We start from the raw sequence: 22,053 nt of genomic DNA on the forward strand, positions 1-22,053 counted from the left end.
AGGTGCAGGACAGAGTGATCTCAAAGACATGGGTGGGGGATGGTAAGGTGTCAGATATATATAGGGAAATGAGGGACGAAGGGGAGACTATGGTAGATGAACTAAAAGGGAAATGGGAAGAAGAGCTGGGGGAGGAGATCGAGGAGGGGCTGTGGGCAGATGCCCTAAGCAGGGTAAACTCGTCGTCCTCGTGTGCCAGGCTAAGCCTGATTCAGTTTAAGGTATTACACAGGGCACATATGACTGGAGCACGGCTCAGTAAATTTTTTGGGGTGGAGGATAGGTGTGCGAGGTGCTCGAGAAGCCCAGCGAATCATACCCATATGTTTTGGTCATGCTCGGCACTACAGGGGTTTTGGATGGGGGTGACAAAGGTGCTTTCAAAAGTAGTAGGAGTCCGGGTCGAACCAAGCTGGGGGTTGGCTATATTTGGGGTTGCACAAGAGCAGGAGGCGAGAGAGGCCGATGTTTTGGCCTTTGCGTCCCTAGTAGCCCGGCGCAGGATATTGCTAATGTGGAAAGAAGCTAAGCCCCCGGGGTGGAGACCTGGATAAATGACATGGCGGGGTTTATAAAGCTAGAGCGGATTAAGTTCGTCCTAAGGGGGTCGGCTCAAGGGTTCACCAGGCGGTGGCAACCGTTCGTCGAATACCTCGCAGAAAGATAGACGGAATGGGAAAAAGAAGGCAGCAGCAGCAGCCCAGGATCGGGGGGGGGGGGGTGGGGGGGGACCAGAAGGACTCTCAGGGTTGTTAATATATACTGTATAGTATGTATAGGTCGTTGCTACAGATAATTATATATTGGGCTGTTAAATTATATTTTTGGAGAGTGTTACTTGTGACAAGGCAGTTGCCAATTAGGGCTAGTTTTCATTTTTGTTATTATTTATTCATTTTTTGTTTATAAAATAGGTCATTGTTATTTGTGTTGTTATAATATTGTGTAAAGGATGCACAATGTACTGTGTTGGTTGACCAAAAATTTTCAATAAAATATTTAATAAAAAAAAAAGTCTAGTCTTTTATTTAATTTAGCGATTAACGTAAAGTTGGTCTTTGGGTTGGGCGAGTTGAGCTCTAGTGCAGATTTAATTCAGGGGTACACAGACTCTGCTTTGAGCTGCAGCTAGTTAATTGGAGAACTGGCTTAAACTGATTTTCATTTTCCACTCCTGCCCGCTATGGAGCCTGCCACAGGTGGGAGCAGAAATTCCCGGTCTGTGTGTATATGAGTGTGCCTGTAGGTGTAGGTGTGTATATGTGTGTGCCTGTAGGTGTAGGTGTATATGTGTGTGTCTGTAGGTGTAGGTGTGTATATGTGTGTGCCTGTAGGTGTAGGTATGTATATGTGTGTGTCTGTAGGTGTAGGTGTGTATATGTGTGTGCCTGTAGGTGTAGGTGTATATGTGTGTGTCTGTAGGTTTAGGTATGTATATGTGTGTGCCTGTAGGTGTAGGTATGTATATGTGTGTGCCTGTAGGTGTAGGTGTGTATACGTGTGTGCCTGTAGGTGTAGGTGTGTATATGTGTGTGCCTGTAGGTGTAGGTGTGTATATGTGTGTGCCTGTAGGTGTAGGTGTGTACATGTGTGTGCCTGTAGGTGTCGGTGTGTGTGCATTTGTGAGTGAGCATGTGCACATATATGTGAGTATGTTTGTGAGCATTCGTGCTTGTATATCGGGATATATTTGTGTATAAATGTGTGTGAGAGGCTGTGTGTGTGTGGCTATGTAAGTATGAGTGTGTGTGCATGAGTAATAGAGTGTATGGGTGTGCGTTTGTAAGTGTCCATGTGGGTTTGAGTGTCTGTAAGTGTGTGGGTTTGAGTGTTCCACTTATTTATTTACGGGATGTGGGCATCACTGGTCAGCATTTATTGTCCATGATTAATTGCCCTTGAGAGGGTGGTGGTGAGCTGCCTTCATGAACCGCTGCAGTCCATGTGGTGTAGGTACACCCACAGTGATGTTAGGGAGGGAGTTCCAGGATTTTGACCCAGCGACAGTGAAGGAACGGCGATATATTTCCAAGTCAGGATCAGGAGCAGACTGGTTTATCACAGAGCTAAATCGCTGGCTTTTAAAGCAGACCAAGGCAGGCCAACAGCACAGTTCAATTCCCGTACCAGCCTCCCCGAACAGGCGCCGGAATGTGGCGACTAGGGGCTTTTCACAGTAACTTCATTTGAAGCCTACTTGTGACAATAAGCGATTTTCATTTCAGGAGGTGATGGTGTTTCCCATGTGTCTGCTGCTCCTGTCCGTCTAGATGGAAGCAGTCATGGGTTTGGAAGGTGCTGACTGAAGAGCCCTAATGCCTTCCAGCAGTGCATGTTGTAGATCATAGAATCCCTACTGTACAGAAGGAGGCCATTCGGCCCATCGAGTCTGCGCCGCCCCTTCGGAAGAGCACCATACCTAGGCCTAATCCCCACTCGAGCCCTGTGTCCTACCCAATCTTTCGACCCTAAGGGACAATTTAGCACAGATAATCCACCTAATCTGCACATCTTTGGACTGTGGGAGGAAACCGGAGCACCCGGAGGAAACCCACGCAGACACGGGGAGAACGTGCAGACTCCGCACAGGTAGTAACCCAAGGTCAGAATTGAAGCCGGGCCCCTGGCCTGTGAGACAGCAGTGCTAACCGCTGTGCCACCATGCCGCCCCAGATGGTGCATATGGTTGCCACTGTTCATCAGTGGCGGCAAGAGTGAATATTTTTGGGGTGCCAATCAAGTGGGCTATTTTGTCCTGGATGGTGTCATGCCTCTTTGAGAGTTGTTGGAGCTGCACTCATCCAGGCAAGTGAAGAATATTCCATCACATTCCTAACTTGCACCTTGTAGATAGTGGATTTATGGAAGAGTCTAGGACCAGAGGGCATAATTTCAGAGTTGCCCATTTACCTCAGAGAGCTGCAGAGGCTGGGTCGTTATGTTCAAGGCTGAGATAGTCAGATGGTTAATCAGTAAGGAAATCAAGGGTTATGGGGATAAAGCAGGAAAGTGGAGTTGAGGATTATATCAAATCAGTCATGATTTCATTGAATGGAAGAGCAGACTCGGTGGGCCGAATGGCCCACATCTGCTCCTATGTGAGCAGAATGGGCAGCACGGTAGCATAGTGATTAGCACAATTGCTTCACAGCTCCAGGGTCCCAAGTTCGATTCCGACTTGGGTCACTGTCTGTGCGGAGTCTGCACATCCTCCCCGTGTGTGCGTGGGTTTCCTCCGGGTGCTCTGGTTTACTCCCACAGCCCAAAGATGTGCAGGTTAGGTGGATTGGTCATAATTAATTGCCCTTAGTGTCCAAAATTGCCCTTAGTGTTGGGTGGGGTTACTGGGTTATGGGGATAGGGTGGAGGTGTTGATCTTGGGTAGGGTGCTCTCTCCAAGAGCCGGTGCAGACTCGATGGGCCGAATGGCCTTCTTCTGCACTGTAAATTCTATGATCTATGTCTTACCGTCCTCTGGACAAATTTTGGGGAGTCAAGAGGTGAGTTAACTCTGCAGATAGCTGGGCGGTTAACTCTGCACAGAGAGGGGCAGGAGGCTGACAGTCTTGTGTATTGCATTTAGACAATGAAGGGTAACAGCTAGATATCTCATTTCACTGCCTTTCTGAAAACAAAACATTGACAATATCTGCACGTTGCCTGATCTCAATGTGCTAGGCTGATTACATTTCCTCCTGCACAATTCTTTGATGTAAATCAACTGCTAATGCTGCTCTTCAACCTCTAAGAATTCCCCTTCCTGCCTGGTGACAAAAGTCTGGCAATGCACTGGCTGGGTGTGAGTCAGATGAGCTCAGGTTAGAGAGGGTGTGTCGGGGTCACTGAGAACACTGAGAATTTCATCAGATTGGCTGAGCGGGGGGGGGGGGGGAGAGAGGAATGGATGGTACATTTTCAAGTTTAACCCGTGATTGCAGACATTCCAAATGATGGGGATCTAATATTCACGCATTGATATTTTAATGCTCACATATTTTATAAAAACTCCTTAATCTCTCCACTTGTTCTCTTGACGATCTCAAATTTACACCTTCCTCTGAGTTTTAAGGTGTTCATTTTCTGTTTTTTTTTGCCCCTGCTTGGCCTGTTAAAGAAGGTTTGTTTTTAATATTTAGATTACTAATCCCGCCCTGGCCTCTCCTCTAATATAATACAATGACTTGAGGAAGGAGCAGCGCTCCGAAAGCTAGTGACATCGAAACAAACCTGTTGGACTTTAACCTGGTGTTGTAAGACTTCTTACTAATATAATACAACAGAAAACGCTGGATAAACTCAGCAAGTCTGTGGCAGCACAGTGGCGCAGTGGGTTAGCCCTGTTGCCTCACGGCCCCGGGTCACTGTCCGTGTGGAGTTTGCACATTCTCCCCGTGTTTGCGTGGGTTTCGCCTCCACAACCCAAAGATGTGCAGGATAGGTGGATTGTCCACGTTAAATTGCCCCTTAAATGGAAAAAATGAATTGGGTACACTAAAATTTTTTTTAAAACTCAGCAAGTCTGGCATCTCAGTAGCACAGTGGTTAGCACTGTTGCTTTACAGCTCCAGGGTCCCAGATTCGATTCCCGGCTTGGGTCATTGTCTGTACGGAATCTGCATGTTCTCCCCGTGGCTGCGTGGGTTTCCTCCGGGTGCTCCGGTTTCCTCCACAATTCTCGAAAGTCGTGCTATTAGTGACTTGTTATTTCTGAATTCTCCCTCAGTGTACCCAAACAGGCGCCGAAATGTGACGTTTAGGGGCTTTTCACTGTAACGTCATTGCAGTGTTAATGTAAGCAGACTTGTGACAATAAAGATTATTATTGTTTTATATTCATATATTCACAGCCGGTGCGGGAATTGAACCCACACTGTTGACCTTGCCCTGCATCATGGACCAGCTGTCCAACTAAACCAGCCCCCTTCATGGTAATCATGGTCACTATTAAACTGGTTTTTAATTCCAGATTTATTCACTGATTTTATATTCTACTAGCTGCCGTGGTGAGATTTTAACCCATTTCATGAGGGCAACAGATTAGGTGGATTAGCCATGCTAAATTGCCCCCTAATGTCCACAGGTTAGGTGGGGTTCCGGGGATAGGGCGGGGGATTGGGCCTAGGTAGGGTGATCTTTCAGAGGGTTGGTGCAGACTCAGTGGGCCGAATGGCCTCCTTCTGCACTGTAGGGATTCTATTCTATGATTAGGCTCGCCTCTGCTCGGCCTCTGGATTACTATGAATAAAATACGGTGAATGCTGGAAATCGGAATCAAAACAGAAAGTGCTGTATAAACTCAGGTCTGGCAGCTTCTGTGGACAGACACAGAGTTAAAGGTTTTGAAACACTAACTCTGTTTCTCTCTCAGATGCTGCTAGACCAGCTGGCCTTTTCCAGCATTTTCTGTTTTTATTGCTGATTAAATTTATGGCCTCCAGGGGGTGGCACGGTGGCGCAGTGGTTAGCACTGCTGCCTCATGCCACTGAGGACCCGGGTTCAATACCAGCCGCTAGTCACTGTCTGTGTGGAGTTTGCACATTCTCCCCGTGTTTGTGTGGATATCACCCCCACAACCCAGCGATGTGCAGGCTAGGTGGATTGGCCACGCTAAATTGCCCCTTAATTGGAAAAAGTGAATTGGTACTCTAAATTTATTTTAAAAAATGATGGCCTCTATTCACTGACTTGGGAAAGGTTTGCTAGATAATGAGAAGGAATTGGATGGGGAAGACGGGAGGGCCACAGCTCATGGGGAAAGGAGAGAGGAATGAAGAGACTAGATGCAGTGAACAATCCTCGAGAGGAGAAAGGTTGGCAAATCAGAGTGCAACTCGATAATATCACTCCCCCAACTCTTTCCCCATAGCCCTGAAAATCTTTCATTTTCCAGAACTTACCATAGAATCACTACAGTGCAGAAGGAGGCCATTCGGCCCATCAGATCTGCACCCACTCTCCGAGAAGAGCTTAGGGCCATGCCCCCACACTATCCCCGTGTCCCCACGTAACCTTTGGACACTAAGGGCAATTTAACATGGCCAATCCACCTGACCTGTGCATCTGTGGACTGTGGGAGGAAACTGGAGCACCCGGAGGAAACCCACTCAGACACGGGGAGGATGTGCAGACTCCGCACAGGGTCCCTGGCGCTGTGAGGCAGCAGTGCCTGGGAGTAAAACAAAAACAGAAAAGACTGGACAATCAGCCCAGCCCCATGGCTGCCTTGCCGACTGTGGTAATGGTGTTGTGTACCCACCCACCCCGACCCCACAGTCCACCTCCTGGCCACCCCCCCACTACTCCCTCGGGTCCTGGCAGAAGCTCCCCCCGGCCAGTGGCACGACTATCGGTGAAGTATGGCGGTGCTGGGCATTGTCCATATGCGCTTTCTCTCCCTCACCACGCCAGGCTCACAATTTGTGGGAGCTCACATGAACCACACTTATCGGGAACACGGCCCATCGGAGGGGGAATGGGCCCACGGCCCACTAATGAGATGCGAACGGTGTTTCAACTGCGTGAGTCGCATGGACGCCGTTTGAGAAGGTAGAGCATCGCGATTCGACATCAAACTGATGCCTGCCGCGATATCGGCGTCGGAAGCTATTCTCCGCCCAACGGCATGCCCTGATTTCAGCCTCAGCCAACGGAGAATCTCACCCCTGGAATGGGACTTGAAACCCATGACTTTCCCGACTCCAGGGGACAAAAGCACCAAATAAATGAAACAGCACCACGCTTCCCCAACTGGGATTGACTCAATATATAGTTTATTTAATTTTTATTTACAAATATCATACATGTTTTGGAATCTCGGTGTGGTCATCATGACAACAATGACTCCATACCCAAGGAACATGTCCCATCACGAGACAGCAGATCTGTCTCTCTAATAAACGGCCCCTTGAATCACACGGAAAGCTCCAACGTTCAGCTGGTCTTAACGGACACAACACAATCTCAACTCTCTGGTTCCATGTGACAAAAGTTGTGATCTTTCCCCATGATCACCGAAATAGATAGATCTATATAGCTGGGGATGGGCAGGACGGTGGGCTCCATTATTTTATGATCTGCATTTCCAACAGATACACGTGTGGGTGCAGCAGTGGAGACTTTCCCACTCCCGTAATAAGGTCATTTGCCGAAAGACTTCAACACCAGACCCCTCACTCTCGAGTCTCCTTTCCCTTCTCAGTATCTACACCTTCCCCTGTGACATATATGTTTCAAAAGACACTTCTTTCGAATGATTCCAATATGATTAAGTGCTTCTAGTGTTTTGGCTGGGTTCTAGTCGGATGGGAAGCGTACCTTTACAGTCGAGACACACCCAGAGTGCTGTCTTAAATACTGCTCATCACATCTTGGGACTGGATAGCGCCATGGGGCTGGTGGAGTAATGGTTCTATTACTGGATAAATAATCCAGAAATTTGACCTGATAATCCTGGAGGAGGAGAGGTCAAATCACAGCGTGGTAGTTGAGAATTTAAATTTGACAGCAAGGTGGCGCAGTGGGTTAGTCCTGCTGCCTCACGGCGCCGAGGTCCCAGGTTCGATTCTGGATCACTATACGTGTGGAGTTTGCACATTCTCCCCGTGTCTGCGAGGGTTTCGCCCCCACAACCCAAAGATGTGCAGGGTAGGTGGATTGGCCACGCTAAATTGCCCCTTAATTGGAAAAATGAATTGGGAACTTTAAATTTATATTAAAAAAAAGAATTTAAATTTGGCAGGGGGGCATAGTGATTTATTTCAGAGAATTTTCAGTAAATAGTAGCCATGAAGCTGTCGGGATTTAAGTACCCGAATTGTTCACTGATCTCCCTTTAGGGAAGGAGTAAGCTGCTATCCTGATGACCTGGTTTGGACCGCTATGGGACTCCAGTCCCCACACCAAGGTGTCTGACTATGAAGCGGCCTAGTGAGCAGGTTTGTTGCACCAAATCGGCACCGGCGGTTCACGAAGGTGACACAGCATCACCACCTTTGCAGGGCGACCAGAAATGGGCAATAACTGCCGGCAGTGGCCAGATCCCCGAGGTACCCGAGGCGCTGGGACCTACAAAGATATAGATAATTCCAAAACCCCAGAGCCGCAGATTAAAAATCTACGATGCGCCTCCAACTGAGCTGCCCAGTTTCCGGAGGACCAGGCTAGATCATGGCAACTCCCCTCTCCCAACTACTCCCATCCAAATCACCTGCCGACATCTGGTTGCCCAGGCGACTTAGAAAACAAGGTCTAAGTTGTTAAGTTGGACGTCAAGTGTTGGTAACCATGGAAACATAGGTCCGCCAGGCCTTCGTGGAAAGGGGGAATCAAGGTAAAGGACAAAGCAAGGTCAGGGCACCCCATCGACCCACGGAGGTCGCTGTTAAATCACCGAGACGTTGTCCATGGTACAGCCACACTTCTCGATGATCATGTTGGGGAACTCTGCCACCTCGATCTCGGTGTAGTCTCCCCTCTTCACCAGATACATCACGGGCAGGGAGGCGCTCTCCACCACCGCACAGCTCCTCTCACCATAGTCGAAGGGCCACTGTGGCTGCTTGCAGCCCCCCATGCAGTGGAAGGCCTGGTAGCCGGGGGGCTCGATGATCCAGTACTGGGTCCAGGTCAGCTCCCTGAAGTTGATGAAGTATTCCTGCCTGCAGCAGCTCCCACTTCTCCGGGTTCGGCTCCCAGCACAGTCCCCATCAGCTCTAAAAGAAAAAGGAAAGAAGCAGGTTTGTAAGAAGATATTTTACAGCAAGGTGACTGAAACATTAAATGTATTTCTGCTGCAGCAATAAATGCCATTCATGGCGTGATCCAGGCCATTGGCTTCACACAGACTCATGTATTTTTATTATAATCATGCATGGGATATGGGCATCGCCAACCAGGCTGCCATTTATTGCCGATTCCTAATCGCCCTTTGAGAAACTGGTTGCGGCGGCAGTTTTGATCCATAAAATCAATTTGCTCGGTCACACCAGAGACTAGTTAAGAGCCAAGATGTCATAATTCCAGGCTGAGGTCTCCATTCCGAAACGACATTTGTGAATCATTTGGATTTTATCATCATTCCCAAAGGTCACTTCTACTGATCCAGGGTGGGATTTATACAAACAGGGCAGAGTTTACCAAAATGGGAAGAAAGTTCCACAGCAAGCGCTTTTCCGGCACTCAGCGCTGAGTCACGCAAGGCGCTCGCGTTAGATCGGGGACCACAGCTAGAGAACGCGTGGCTGAGGCCGCACACAACCGGGACAGCCCAGTGTAGTGAGAGACCGGGATACCATTTTTAAATGATGTCCCGATCCCTTGAGCCCCCAGAGTGACCGCCGACCCACCCCAATGTACTTTGGGAGGGCCCCCGGCTCGCCCCACGCAGGGCACCCCCTGGCCCGATCGCCACTGTGCAAACACTGCCAGCTTGGCACATTGGCAGTGCCAACCTGGCATCCTGGCTGTGCCCCTGCCAGCTAGCAGTGCCACCTGGACACCTTGGCAGTGCCAGGCTGCATTCACTTGGGGGCCTCCGATCCCCTGGGAGACCCAATTCCGTTTGTGGAGACCAGTGCTGAGTCTCAAGGTCTCTGAGGCGAAAGCGATAGGTCCCAGCGCCTCGGGTACCTCGGGAATCTGCACATCAAAATGAGACTGGCTGTCTCACTTTAATATGCAGATTTGCCTGAAAGTGATCCCGCCCACAATGGGCACGATTTACATCACAATGTCTCGCCAGATCACATTAGATCTCACGAAACGTTGCGAGCCAGGTAGATCCTGGGAGCCGGGTAGATCTTTTAAAGCAGACCAAGGCAGACCAGCAGCACCGTTCAATGCCCGTACCAGCCTCCCCGAACAGACTAGGAATGTGGCGACTAGGGGCTTTTCACAGTAACTTCATTTGAAGCCTATTGTGACAATAAGCAATTTTCATTTCCCACCTTCTATTGGCCACACTGCGCCATGCGGCGAGCGAGCTGCCTTTCGGGCGTTGTGGCTGTTCGACCGGGCCCACAATCTCTGGATTGTCAGTTCAGTAATGTAACTGCTACATGACCAAACCCCACAGCGGGACAGTACACAAGGGAAAATAGAATCATATGCCTCTCCCTGACACCCCACACTAATAGTTTGACTGTTGTTCCTTGGGATGCCAGTAAGTAAATGATTCCAAACAGCACTATAAGATCCTGTCCACCCCCACTTCCCCAAATCCCCCCCTAACCCCTGAACCCCACCCATTCTTATTGCTGCTGATCCCCAATCCCCTTGACCATCCCTCGATCCCAGATTATTTCTGTGTGGCAGCAGCAGTGGGGGGCACCAGGCGGGAGTATAACTGGGAGTTCCTGGATTGAATTCTTGCCAACACCACAGCACACAGTAAAATCAGGTGCACCCCAATCAGGGTCAGCATGACATTGATCCCATCCAAAACAATGAGGCTTTCAACATGGTGCCTGCCAGAGCTTCCTTGTTCCACCATTGTGTCTCTAAATGAGTTCTCACACATTAGTATCTGTAAACTGATACTCACACTACTACTTGCAGACTTGCACCCACACACTAGTATCTGTACAATAATAATCACACAGTCGTATCTGTACACTAGTAATCGCATACTAGTATCTGTACATTAGTATCCACACACTAGTATTCACTAATGTATCTGTACATTAGTATTCACACAGTAGTATCTGTACACTAGTATTCACACAGTAGTATCTGCACACTAGTGTTCACACAGTAGTATCTGCACACTAGTGTTCACACGATAGTATCTGTACATTAGTATCCTAATGTACTAATTTCCAATTTGTCTGCACGTCTCTGCATTCAGACCCGAGTATTCTTGTCTCTGCACGTCAGTATCCGCCCTGTGCAGTTTGAAGGAGTGACACACAGAGAAAACCTCTTTGAATTGCTGACCCTCCATGCTAACCCTGGAAACGAATCTGTCTGACACTGCAGCAGCAAACCAGAAGAAAAATCACGGAGGAGTAACAAAAGAGCGGTGTCGTTTTAATTGTCTCTGAACTAATTTGTTTATAATGAAAAATGAAAATCGCTTATTGTCACAAGTAGGCTTCAATGAAGTTACTGTGAAAAGCCCCTAGTCGCCACAGTCCGGCGCCTGTTCGGGGAGGCTGGTACGGGAATTGAACCGTGCTGCTGGCCTGCCTTGGTCTGCTTTCAAAGCCAGCGATTTAGCCCTGTGCTAAACCAGAAATACTGGTTAAAAAGTAAAAAGATGTGCATGGTAGGTGGATTAGCCACGCCAAATTGCCCCTTAATTGGAAAAAGAATAATAATTGGGTACGCTAAATTTAAATGTAAAAGTCTGTGAGGGCTCTGCTAAAAGAGACATACCCGTACTCGTTGAAGTTGAGGGTGTACAGGACCAATTCCGGTTTCCCCAGCTTCCGGTCAGCAGGATTCTGGGATGTGAAGCTGACGAATCTGGCCAGCTCAGCGGCGTGCCGGCCTGGTCGCTCAGCTTCGATCCAGACCTCCAGGTACATCACACTCTCCTCGGTGTTCTGCCAGTAGTGGACAGCCTGGGTGACGTCGAACATTTTCCACCCAGAGTCGAGAATGGGGATCAGCCTGTCGCAGAGCAGGGAACAAAAATGTTATCACCTCAACACAGCGGCAGGCAGCAATCCGCACTTAGAAGCCAACGTAACGTCCTAACAAAATCTGCAGGATCAGTATTTCAGTGAGCTGCGTGCTGTCCAAATTTGAGGAAATGGTGACGCTTAATTACAGCGGAACTGGCCATTCATTGGATAACTCTTTCAAAGGGCTGACACAAGCTCAATGGGCTGAATAGTTTTCTCAGCTACACAATGACGGTGAACTGAAGTCCGCTGTTTATGTTCCTCAAAAGCCTCTTCCTATCCTGCTTCACCCTAATCCTCAGCATTTTTGATTCATTCAAATGTGAATGAGATGGATTTATTTCTGAAGGTAATATTTTGGGTTCCAGAATTTGAATAATCCAAGGATTATGACTCTGAACCCGTTTCCCAAATCTCGCCACTACTGGGGGGTGGTTCCCTAACTCACAACTGGGACTATTCGAAGGGCAGCACTGTGGCGCAGTGGTTAGCACTGCTGCCTCACGGCGCCGAGGTCCCAGGTTCAATCCGGCTATGGGTCACTGTCCGTGTGAAGTTTGCACATTCTCCCCCTGTTTGCCCAAAGATGTGCAGGGTGGTGGATTGGCCACGCTAAATTGCCCCTTAATTGGAAAAAATGAACTGGGTACTCTAAAGTTATAAAAAATAAACTGGGATTATTCCAATCTGATTAATAGAACTGATGTATGGTCAACAACACCATTATTATACAGTGTGATTATCAACATGAACGTATTAGGGTGACACAGTAGCATGGTGGTTAGCACTGTTGCTTCACAGCACCAGGGTCCCAGGTTTGATTCCCGGCTTGGGTCACTGTCTGTGCGGAGTCTGCACATTCTCCCCGTGTGTGCGTGGGTTTCCTCCGGGTGCTCCGGTTTCCTCCCACAAGTCCCGAAAGACGCGCTGTTAGGTAATTTGGACACTCTGAATTCTCCCTCCGTGTATCCGAACAGGCGCCAGAATGTGGTGACTAGGGGATTTTCACAGTAACTTCATTGCAGTGTCAATGTAAGCCTACTTGTGACAATAATAAAGATTATTATTATGAACTAGATGGACGTTGGTCAATAAAATCACCACAGTCTATGATGACCATAGGCTGCTTTCCTCTTTGAGGGGGAGAGCTGACTGGTGGTGATTTAACCTGAGGGTCACCAGTCCTCAGGCGAGGGGCAAGTTTGAGAAGGCGGGGCCTTCGTGAATAACCTCAGCCGGTTCAGGAATTGAACCCATGCTGTTGGCCTCTCTCAGCATCACAAACCAGGGGCGCGATTCTCCGCTCCCGTGCCAGTTGGGAGAATCACCTGGGTCGCCAAATTTACCCGCGACGCCGGTCCGACGCCCTCCCGCGATTCACCCAAGCGGCGAGAATGGCCCCGTCGAGTTCTGCGCGGCGCAGGCCGGAGAACCGCCCGAGACACCCAAAATGGCGATTCTCCGGCACCCCCGCTATTCTCAGGCCCGGATGGGCCGAGCGGCCAGCCCAAAACGGCGGGTACCCCCGGCGCCGTCCACACCTGGTTGCTGCCGGCGGGAACAGCGCAGGAACGCTGGGGGGGGGGGGGGGCGGCCTGCGGGGGGGCGAGGGGGGATCCTGCACCGGGGGGAGGGGGGGGGAACCTCAAATGGGGTGTGGCCCGCGATCGGTGCCCACCGATCGTCGGGCCGTCCTCTCTGAAGGAGGACCTCCTTCCTTCCACGGCCCCGCAAGGTCCGTCTGACAGCTCCTTGCGGGGCGGACTCGGAGAGGACGGCAACCACGCATGCGCGGGTGACGCCAGTTATGCTCGCACCATCGTGAACCTCGACGGCGTTCACGACGGCGCGAACACTCTGCCTCCATTTCGGGGAATCCCGCCCCAGATGCACAGCCAACTGAACTAAACTAGCCCCCTTGGTCAATATGGATCTCCTTCCAATAATCTATGTCATCATTGGCTGATACTCCAAACCTGCCTCATGATTAGCCCACCAAAGTGGGGGGGTGTTAGCCTAATTTCACAGCGAGGAGGGGCAGAGAGAAGGAGGCAAAACAAAAGGGAGCTTTGTTCTTACCTGGAGTCTATGAGTGAGGTCCTGTTACTGCCGTCAGGCAAAATCTTGACCCAGTACACACTGACCCTGGCGTTGTTCACTGGCCGGCTGTGTCTCCTGGGAGGGAGTGCTCCTTTGTGGACGCCTTTCTTGAAGAGCTTGAGCTCGGCCATGGTCACCTCACTGTTTTCAGGGATCAGCCCCTTCATATCAAAAACCAGCCTCTGCCTGCTGGGGTCCGAATAAAGCACCTCTCCTGTTGTATCTGCAGGAAGGGGGCAGAGCAACATGAAATGTGACATATTTTAAGGAGGGAGAACAAGGTATAAAAACTAAGTGGAACAGGAGTGGGCCATTCTGCCCCTCATACCTATTTGCCATCCCACTAAATTGTGGCAGATCTGAAGCTTATCTGCATTTACCCTCATGTGTAAATCTCATTGAAAGCATTCAGAGAGGGTTCACTAGACTAATAGTCCAGGCCTGCATCCCCTGGAGTTTAGAAAAATAAGAGGCAACTTGATTAAAATATATAAGATCCTGAGGGGTCACGACAGGGTAGACGTAGAGAGGATGTTTCCTCTTGTAGGAGAATCTAGGACTAGGGGGTTACTGTTTAAAAATTAGAGGTTGCCCATTTAAAACGGAGATGAAGAGAAATTTCTTCACTCAGAGGGTCTTCATGAGAACTCTCTTCTTGAGAAGATGGCCGATAAGATTCTTGATTAGTTTCCTCCCACAGTCCAAAGATGTGCAGGTTAGGTGAGTTGTCCATGCTAAATTGCCCCTCAGGGTGGAGCTTCAGGTATGGGGTGGGGAATTGGACCTGGGTAGGGTGGTCTTCCGAAGGGTCGGTGCAAACTTGATGGGCCGAATGGCCTCCTTCTGCACTGTAGGCATTCTATGAACCAATGATTATTCTATAATCTCAAGGGGGGGGGGGGAGACAGGTTATCGAGTGTGGAACGGGATATGGATTTGAGGTAACTATCAGATCAGCGTGACCTTATTAAATGGGGGAGCAGGCTCGAGGGGCCGAATGGACTACTCCTGCTCCTTGTTTCTATGGCCTGTCACCATACATCTATTAATCTGTTTTCTCCAGCCTTTCAACAGGTTTGTAGATGTGATACAATTTGAAAGCAGATGCAGCAGTAGGGTGGCCTGGGGTTGTAACACTAATCGGCATGGTAGCACAGTGGGTAGTACAGTTGCTTCACAGCTCCAGGGTCCCAGGTTCGATTCCCACCTCGGGTCACTGTCTGTGTGGAGTCTGCACATTCTCCCCGTGTCTGTGGGGGTTTCCTCCGGTTTCCTCCCACAGTCCAAAGATAGAACATAGAACATACAGTGCAGAAGGAGGCCATTCGGCCCATCGAGTCTGCACCGACCCACTTAAGCCCTCACTTCCACCCTATCCCCGTAACCCAATAATCCCTCCTAACCCTTTTGGTCACCAAGTGCAATTTATCATGGCCAATCCACCTAACCTGCACGTCTTTGGACTGTGGGAGGAAACCGGAGCACCCGGAGGAAACCCACGGAGACACGGGGAGAACATGCAGACTCCGCACAGACAGTGACCCAGCGGGGAATCGAACCTGGGACCCTGGTGCTGTGAAGCCACAGTGCTATCCACTTGTGCTACCATGCTGCCCTAAAGGTGCAGGTTAGGTGGATTGGCCATGCTAAATTGCCCTTCGTGTCCAAAAAGGTTAGTGAAGTTGCTGGGCTACAGGGATAGGGTGGAGGTGTGGGCTGAAGTAGGGAGCTCTTTCCAAGGGTCAGTGCAGGCTCGATGGACCGAACGGCCTCCTTCTGCACTGTAAATTCTATGAATCGCTGAAGGTGGTAGGGCATGTAGAGAAGGTTGTTAAAAAAAAAATAGCAGCTGAGATTCTTGGTTTTATTAACAGAGGCAGAGAATGTAAAAACAAGAAGATTACATGTTGGCTTTTGCAAAACAGTGGCTCGGCCACAGTTGGAGTATTGTTGTTCAGCTCTGGCACTACATTTGGTAATGGCAAAAGAACCAGGGGGGAGGCCAGGAGAATGAGTCATTTTCTTTTAGAAATTTAGAGTACCAATTAATCTTTTCCAATTAAGGGGCAATTTAGCGTGGCCAATCCACCTACCCTGCACATCTTTGGGTTGTGTGGGCGAAACTCACGCAAACACGGGGTGGAATGTGCAAACTCCACACGGACAGTGACCCAGAGCCGGGATCGAACCTGGGACCTCAGCGCCCTGAGGCAGCAGTGCTAACCACTGCGCCACCATGCTGCCCCTGGAGAATGAGTCATTAATTATGATCTGAAACGCACTGTTTGAAAGGGAAGCAGATTCAACCATAACTTTCAATAGTGATAGGTTGAATACTTTGCAGGGCTATGCGGAAAAGCTTGGAGTGGGCCTAATTGAACAAATCCTCTTAGGGACAGCACTGTGGCGCAGTGGTTAGCACTGTTGCCTCACACCGCCCAGGCCCCAGGTTCGATCCGGCTCTTGGTCACTGTCTGTGTGGAGTTTGCACATTCTCCCCGTGTTTGCGTGGGTTTCACCCCCACAACCCAAACATGCGCAGGGTAGGTGAATTGGCCACGCTAAGTTTCCTCATAATTGGAAAAAATGAATTGGGCACTCTAAATAAATTTCTAATTTTTAAAAAATCCTCTCCACAGCCAGCATAGGCCCGATGGGCCCAATGGCCTCCTTCTGTGATGTAAAATGAGACCGGCCGCTTATAATCTCGTTTCCAACCTTTATTGTCCGGGAATATTCGTGCCTCGTCTTCACAAGACATATCAAATTCTGAGAGTTAACTGTGCATTGGCAGACAGTACAAAATCTGTTGAGGCCTTTGTAATGCGCCAGGCCGTGTGAATCACTCAACAATTTGCAGCTATAATTGTAAAAGGGCCTTTCAGACAGGGCTGGGGCTGAGTATGTGAAACATGTTTATTAGTGGTTGATTAGATTTACACTAGGGCAGCAACACCACACTGGAAAATAAACTTGCTTGGCCTAGACCGAGTTGGCTTAATCCAAGCCTCACAGTGGTCTCAATGAGAGGCAATGGGGCAGCCAGCGGGGAAAGTAGACAGCCTTCTGCAATCCTTTTTGACAAAGTGCCAAATCTGGCTTCTTGGGGTGAGGCGAGGCAACACTGTGTTGATGAGACTAGTGGAACTGCCCCTCACTCACCCTGGTGTGAGTCAATGCTATTTAAACAAACTTGATGTGGAGATGCCGGCGTTGGACTGGGGTGAGCACAGTAAGAGGTCATCCAACACCAGGTTAAAGTCCAACAGGTATGTCACCTCTTCATTCACCTGAGGAAGGAGCAGGGCTCCGAAAGCTAGGATATCGAAACAAACCTGTTGGACTTTAACCTGGTGTTGTAAAACTTCTTACTGTAAACAAACTTGAGTCAGGATGGGCAGGTCGCAAAACATCTTTTTTTAAATGAAGCTAGGGACAGGTGTTTGAGAATTATCCTTAGGGAATGGGTAAACATAAATGTATTTTCACTCAAAGGAATATTAAAATTGAAATGTGCAAGTGAGGGTTTAAAATCAAGTCAGAAGATTGAAAAGGAAATGAAAGCCTTGGGTAATTACTCAAAGGGATTAGATATCCTGGCTAGGGGAGGTAATACCCACAGGGACATTCAAACAGCCTCAGTTATGTACTCCTTATATCCTTGTTCGGACGGCACAATGGCATAATGGTTATCACTGCTGCCTCACGGCGCCAAGGACCCGGGTTTGATCCCGGCTCCGGGTCACTGTCCGTGTGGAGTTTGCACATTCTCCCCGTGTTTGCGTGGGTTTCACCCCCACAACCCAAAGATGTGCAGGTTAGGTGGATTGGCCACGCTAAATTGCCCCTTAATTGGGAAAAAGAAGAATTGCGTGCACACACTCCCAGACTATTCACACACTCCCAGACTACGCACACTCTCCCAGACAACACACACTCCCGGACTATACACACACACTCTCAGACAACACACACTCCCGGACTACGCACACTCCCAGATACGCACACACTCCCAGGCAACACACACTCCCGGACTATACACACATACTCCCAGACAACACACACTCCCGGACAATACATGTAAATTTGAGTTGGTAGCACTCCTGCCACTGAGGCAGAAGTTGGGAGTTCAAATCCCATGCCAGAAATCTGAAGGCAGAATAGAGTGTCGGAGGGAGCGGACGCCACACTGTTGGAGATGGTGCCTTTCAGATTATACGTCACCCCATCTGCTCATGTACGCGGATGTGATTTTTTTCTCAACCAACATTACAAAAGCAGATTTTCTAATCATTAATTTCTAATTGTGGGATCCTGCTATGCACAAAGTAGCTTCTGTGTCTCCCACATTAAAACAGTGGCTGAACTTCAAAAAAATACACCACGTTTTTACTGTAATGGCCTCCCGAAAGGCACGGTAAAAACGTAGGTTTATTCTTTTTACACGCGAGCACCCACATCCCGAATAAGGGTGATCAATGGCAGAGGTATGAACATTAGGAAAAGAGTTACTTACCCAAATTGCCTGGAACTCCTCGTAAGATGCCGGCCAGGCTGGGCAGAGCTCTCCGCTTCCTCTCCTTGTCCTTGTGCAGCTGAAGCATGGAGATGTACTTGTTCCTCACGTGAGCCGGGACCACCGTGTTCTCCACGTCTCTCTTGGCGAGGCGCGGCGCCTCCATCAGCCCCAGTTTCCCAAACATTGCAGCCTTGACCTCCTCAACATGGTGATGATAATGGTGGTGAATCCCATCAGCCAACACAGACCACAGTAAGAGCACCCCGACCGACAGCATATTCCAACCGCTGACCATTTCGCTTTAAAACCAGGGAGGATTTTCCTTTAACCTCTCACAGGTTTTCCCTCTTTTCCGTTATTCCTGATTGCTTCAGCACAGATCCTGGGAAGCACCTCTTCACTAAGACAGTCCCACAGTCTGACCCAGAGCTGTTGGCAGCAGCTTTTAAAGAGAGGGCCAGGCATTGATCTCCACTCCAGACAGAGGTGGATACACAAAAATTGAAAGGAGGCAGTGAAACATCAAAGGGGCAGGAGATTTAACATTGCGCCGCCGCCCCCCCCAACTTAAAACAGACTGACTGACAGTTTTCACCTTCTGTAGAAATCCTCCAGTATTAACTCAATCACGTATCCCTTCACTGTGTTCACCATGTGGATTAACAACTCTGAAACCTCAAGCAGATTTTTTATTTTAAAAATTACTCCCAGAGGTTTTAAATGCTTTTTAGCAATCGCTCTCTGATAGGAAGCTTTAAGAGTTTGTCTGGTCAAGCAAGCTGAATTTTCTGTCTCTCTCTCTGTCTGCAGTTTATGATGAATCTGCTGCACGTTTGTTGAGCGATGTTGAGGTTTACTAGGTTAATACCTGGAATGAGTGGGTTGTCTCTTGTTTCCACTGTGAGGGGTGACTTGATTGAAGTTTATAAGCCCCTGGGCAATCTTGACAAGGTGGACGTGGAAAGGATGTTTCCTCTTGCGGGTCAGTCCAGGACAAGGGGGCACAGTTTTAAAATGAGGGCACGCCCTTTTTGGACAGACATGAGAAGGATTATTTTCTCTCCGAGAGGGCTGTGCTACTTTGAAACTGTCTGCCTCAGAATTCGGGGGAGGTGGGGCATTGAATACTTTGAAGGCCGAGGTAGGGAAGGGAATCAAGGGTTCAATGGGGATGTGGAACTTGAAGCTCAAACAGATCGGCCATGATCTCATTCAATGGCAGAGCAGGCTTGAGGGGCCGAATGGCTGAAGCAATATAATTCATATATTTGTATGTTTGCATGCAAGGGGCTCGACCAGGAGCCCCTACTGACTTGTGGATCTACCCAGAGCGATGATGTCCCACAGAAACAACTTTACATTTGTATAGGGCCTGCAACATGGCAGAACATTGGATTGGATTGGATTTGATTGTTGTCACGTGTACCGAGGTACAGTGAAAAGTATTTTTCCGCGAGCAGCTCAACAGATCATTAAGTGCATGAAAAGAGCGCAGTGGGGTAGCACTGCTGCCTCACGGCACCAAGGTCCCAGGTTCGATCCTGGCTCTGGGTCACTGTTTGTGTGGAGTTTGCACATTCTCCCCATGTTTGCGTGGGTTTCACCCCCACAACCCAAAAGATGTGCAGGGTAGGTGGATTGGCCACGCTAAATTGCCCCTTAATTGGAAAAAATTAATTGGGTACTCTAAATTTTTTTTTTTAATGTAAAAACAAAGTACATGAAAAGAAAAGAAAAGAAAAGACATAATAGGGCAACACAAGGTACACAATGTAACTACATAACACCAGCATCGGGTGAAGCATACAGGGTTTAGTGTTAATGAGGTCAGTCCATAAGAGGGTCATTTAGGAGTCTGGTGACAGTGGGGAAGAAGCTGTTTTTGAGTCTGTTCGTGCGTGTTCTCAGACTTCTGTATCTCCTGCCCGATGGAAGAAGTTGGAAGAGTGAGTAAGCCGGGTGGGAGGGATCTTTGATTATGCTGCCCGCTTTCCCCAGGCAGCGGGAGGTGTAGATGGAGTCAATGGATGGGAGGCCCAAGACCCTTAACAGGAACGCAAATCAGCCAAAAACATTCACACCGAGTCACATGAGACATTAGGGCAAGTGACCAAATGAGAGAGGCTTAGGGAGGGAATTCAAGTGGTGAGGGACCAGGCAATTGAAAGCAGTCACTATCGGTGGGGTGATGCAATCTGGGGATGTTTAAGAGGCTAGAATCAGAGAAGCACAAAGAACAATACAGCACAGGAACAGGCCCTTCGGCCCTCCATGTCTGTACCGGTCATGATACCACCCTTGGCCAAAACCCTCAGAAAGAACAAAGAACTGTGAAGAGCTGTTGGACTGGAGGAGATTATAGAGACAGGGGAGGCATGAGGCCATGAAGGGATTTCAACACAAAGGTGAGGGGAGGGATTCTCTGTCCCGCCAGCACCGTTTTCCGGTGCGCCCCCCGCCAGCAGCGGGATCTTCCGTTCCGGCTACCTGCCGATGGGGTTTCCCGTTGTGGCCATCCCATGCCTTCGGGAAACCCGTGGGTGCGCTGCCGGCGAAGTGGGAGGATCTCGCCGACGGAGAATCCCATAGGAGATTTTTAAAAGTGAGGTGTTCCCAGACCAGCAGCCTGTGTAGGCCGGTGAACACGGGGGTGATGGGGTACTTGGTGCGATTAGCACCCGGAGCAGCCAATATCCCTCAACTCCCGGAATCGGATTTAAAAAGAAATGAAAGTCTGTGTTGAGTAAACTGGTTTTACCTCCAAGCCTGTGTGTAGTGGTAGCGTCGCTCCCAATGGCCATCGCCACCACCCTCACCCCGCTACCCATCTCCCTCCTAACCGATTGGGAATGGGGGGGGGGGTGCTCAGGGGTAAGATTCCTCTTTGTCACCATGAACCATCTGCCCCCTACAGGAAGGTGCATGATCAGCCTTGACTGTGATGCACCCTGCGTGGAATAGCCTACCCACTATCCAGGCGCGGATAGAATTCTTACTTGGGAAGCTCCCAAAGGATGACTGCTGCAAATGGATACAGATCCCAGCTGCCAGAGGACTGGGCAGGGTTAGAAACAAAAAACTCCAGCTTAATTTGAAATGAATTATGTTAAAGCAAACTGGACTGTGATACCGTTTATATTAACTCACTTAGAGGGTTGTGAACCTTTGGAATTCTCGACAGAGGCTCTGTTGTTAAGTATATTCAAGAAAGAGATAGATGGATTTTTGTCTCCTAAAGGAATAATGGATAAGGGGATTAATGTGGGATGGTGCGGCTAAGGTGGGAGATCAGCCATGATTTTATTGAAGGGTCGAATGATCTGCGCCTGATCCTATTTCTTGTATTCTTAAGAGGTATGAGAGGATCTAATTCCACTTAGCTCGCAGTTAGCCTGCAACACAGTTAAATGTTAATCTAATCTTTCCCTATTTATGTACATCCAGGTAAGTATAGTCACATCGAAACTGCGGAGCTCACTGCGAGTGGGCTGCACGGTGGCTCAGTGCTTAGCACTGCTGCCTCACAGCGCCAGGGACCCGGGTTCAATTCCCACTTCGGGTGACTCTCTGTGTGGAGTTTGCACTTTCTCCCCATGTCTGCATGGGTTTCCTCCGGGTGCTCCGGTTTCCTCCCAGTCCAAAGATGTGCAGGTTAGGTGGATTGGCCATGATCAATTGCCCCTTCGTGCCCAGGGATGTGCAGGTGGGGTTACAGGGTTACGGGGATAGAAACAAGGTCGGCAGGGGAATGGGCCGAGGTCGAATGCTCTTTCAGAGGGTCAATGCAGACTCGATGAGCTGAATGGCCT

General features: G+C 49.1%; 1 protein-coding gene across 1 annotated transcript; it reads right to left on the reverse strand.

The window, feature by feature from the left end:
• Positions 1–6,754: 6,754 nt before the first annotated feature.
• LOC140411148 (left-right determination factor 2-like) lies at positions 6,755–21,781 on the reverse strand. The gene is made up of 4 exons (XM_072500215.1): positions 18,242–21,781; positions 13,705–13,948; positions 11,375–11,611; positions 6,755–8,712 (listed from the first exon to the last, which is right to left on the reverse strand). Exons 1-4 carry the CDS (start codon positions 18,537–18,539, stop codon positions 8,382–8,384), a joined length of 1,110 nt encoding a protein of 369 aa, XP_072356316.1. The 5' UTR covers positions 18,540–21,781; the 3' UTR covers positions 6,755–8,381.
• Between the last annotated feature and the right edge of the window lie 272 nt (positions 21,782–22,053).

This window comes from Scyliorhinus torazame, chromosome 4 (assembly GCF_047496885.1).
Source record: "Scyliorhinus torazame isolate Kashiwa2021f chromosome 4, sScyTor2.1, whole genome shotgun sequence".
Lineage (NCBI taxonomy): Eukaryota > Metazoa > Chordata > Chondrichthyes > Carcharhiniformes > Scyliorhinidae > Scyliorhinus > Scyliorhinus torazame.

Excerpts from the sequence above, each read along its gene's own strand:
- LOC140411148 (XM_072500215.1), bottom strand. The coding sequence starts at position 18,539 with ATGGTCAGCGGTTGGAATATGCTGTCGGTCGGGGTGCTCTTACTGTGG. Across the intron at positions 11,612-13,704 it reads ACCTCACTCATAGACTCCAG|GCTGATCCCCATTCTCGACT; the intron begins GTAAGAACAAAG and ends GCTCTGCGACAG. Across the intron at positions 8,713-11,374 it reads CTCAACTTCAACGAGTACGG|AGCTGATGGGGACTGTGCTG; the intron begins GTATGTCTCTTT and ends TTTTTCTTTTAG.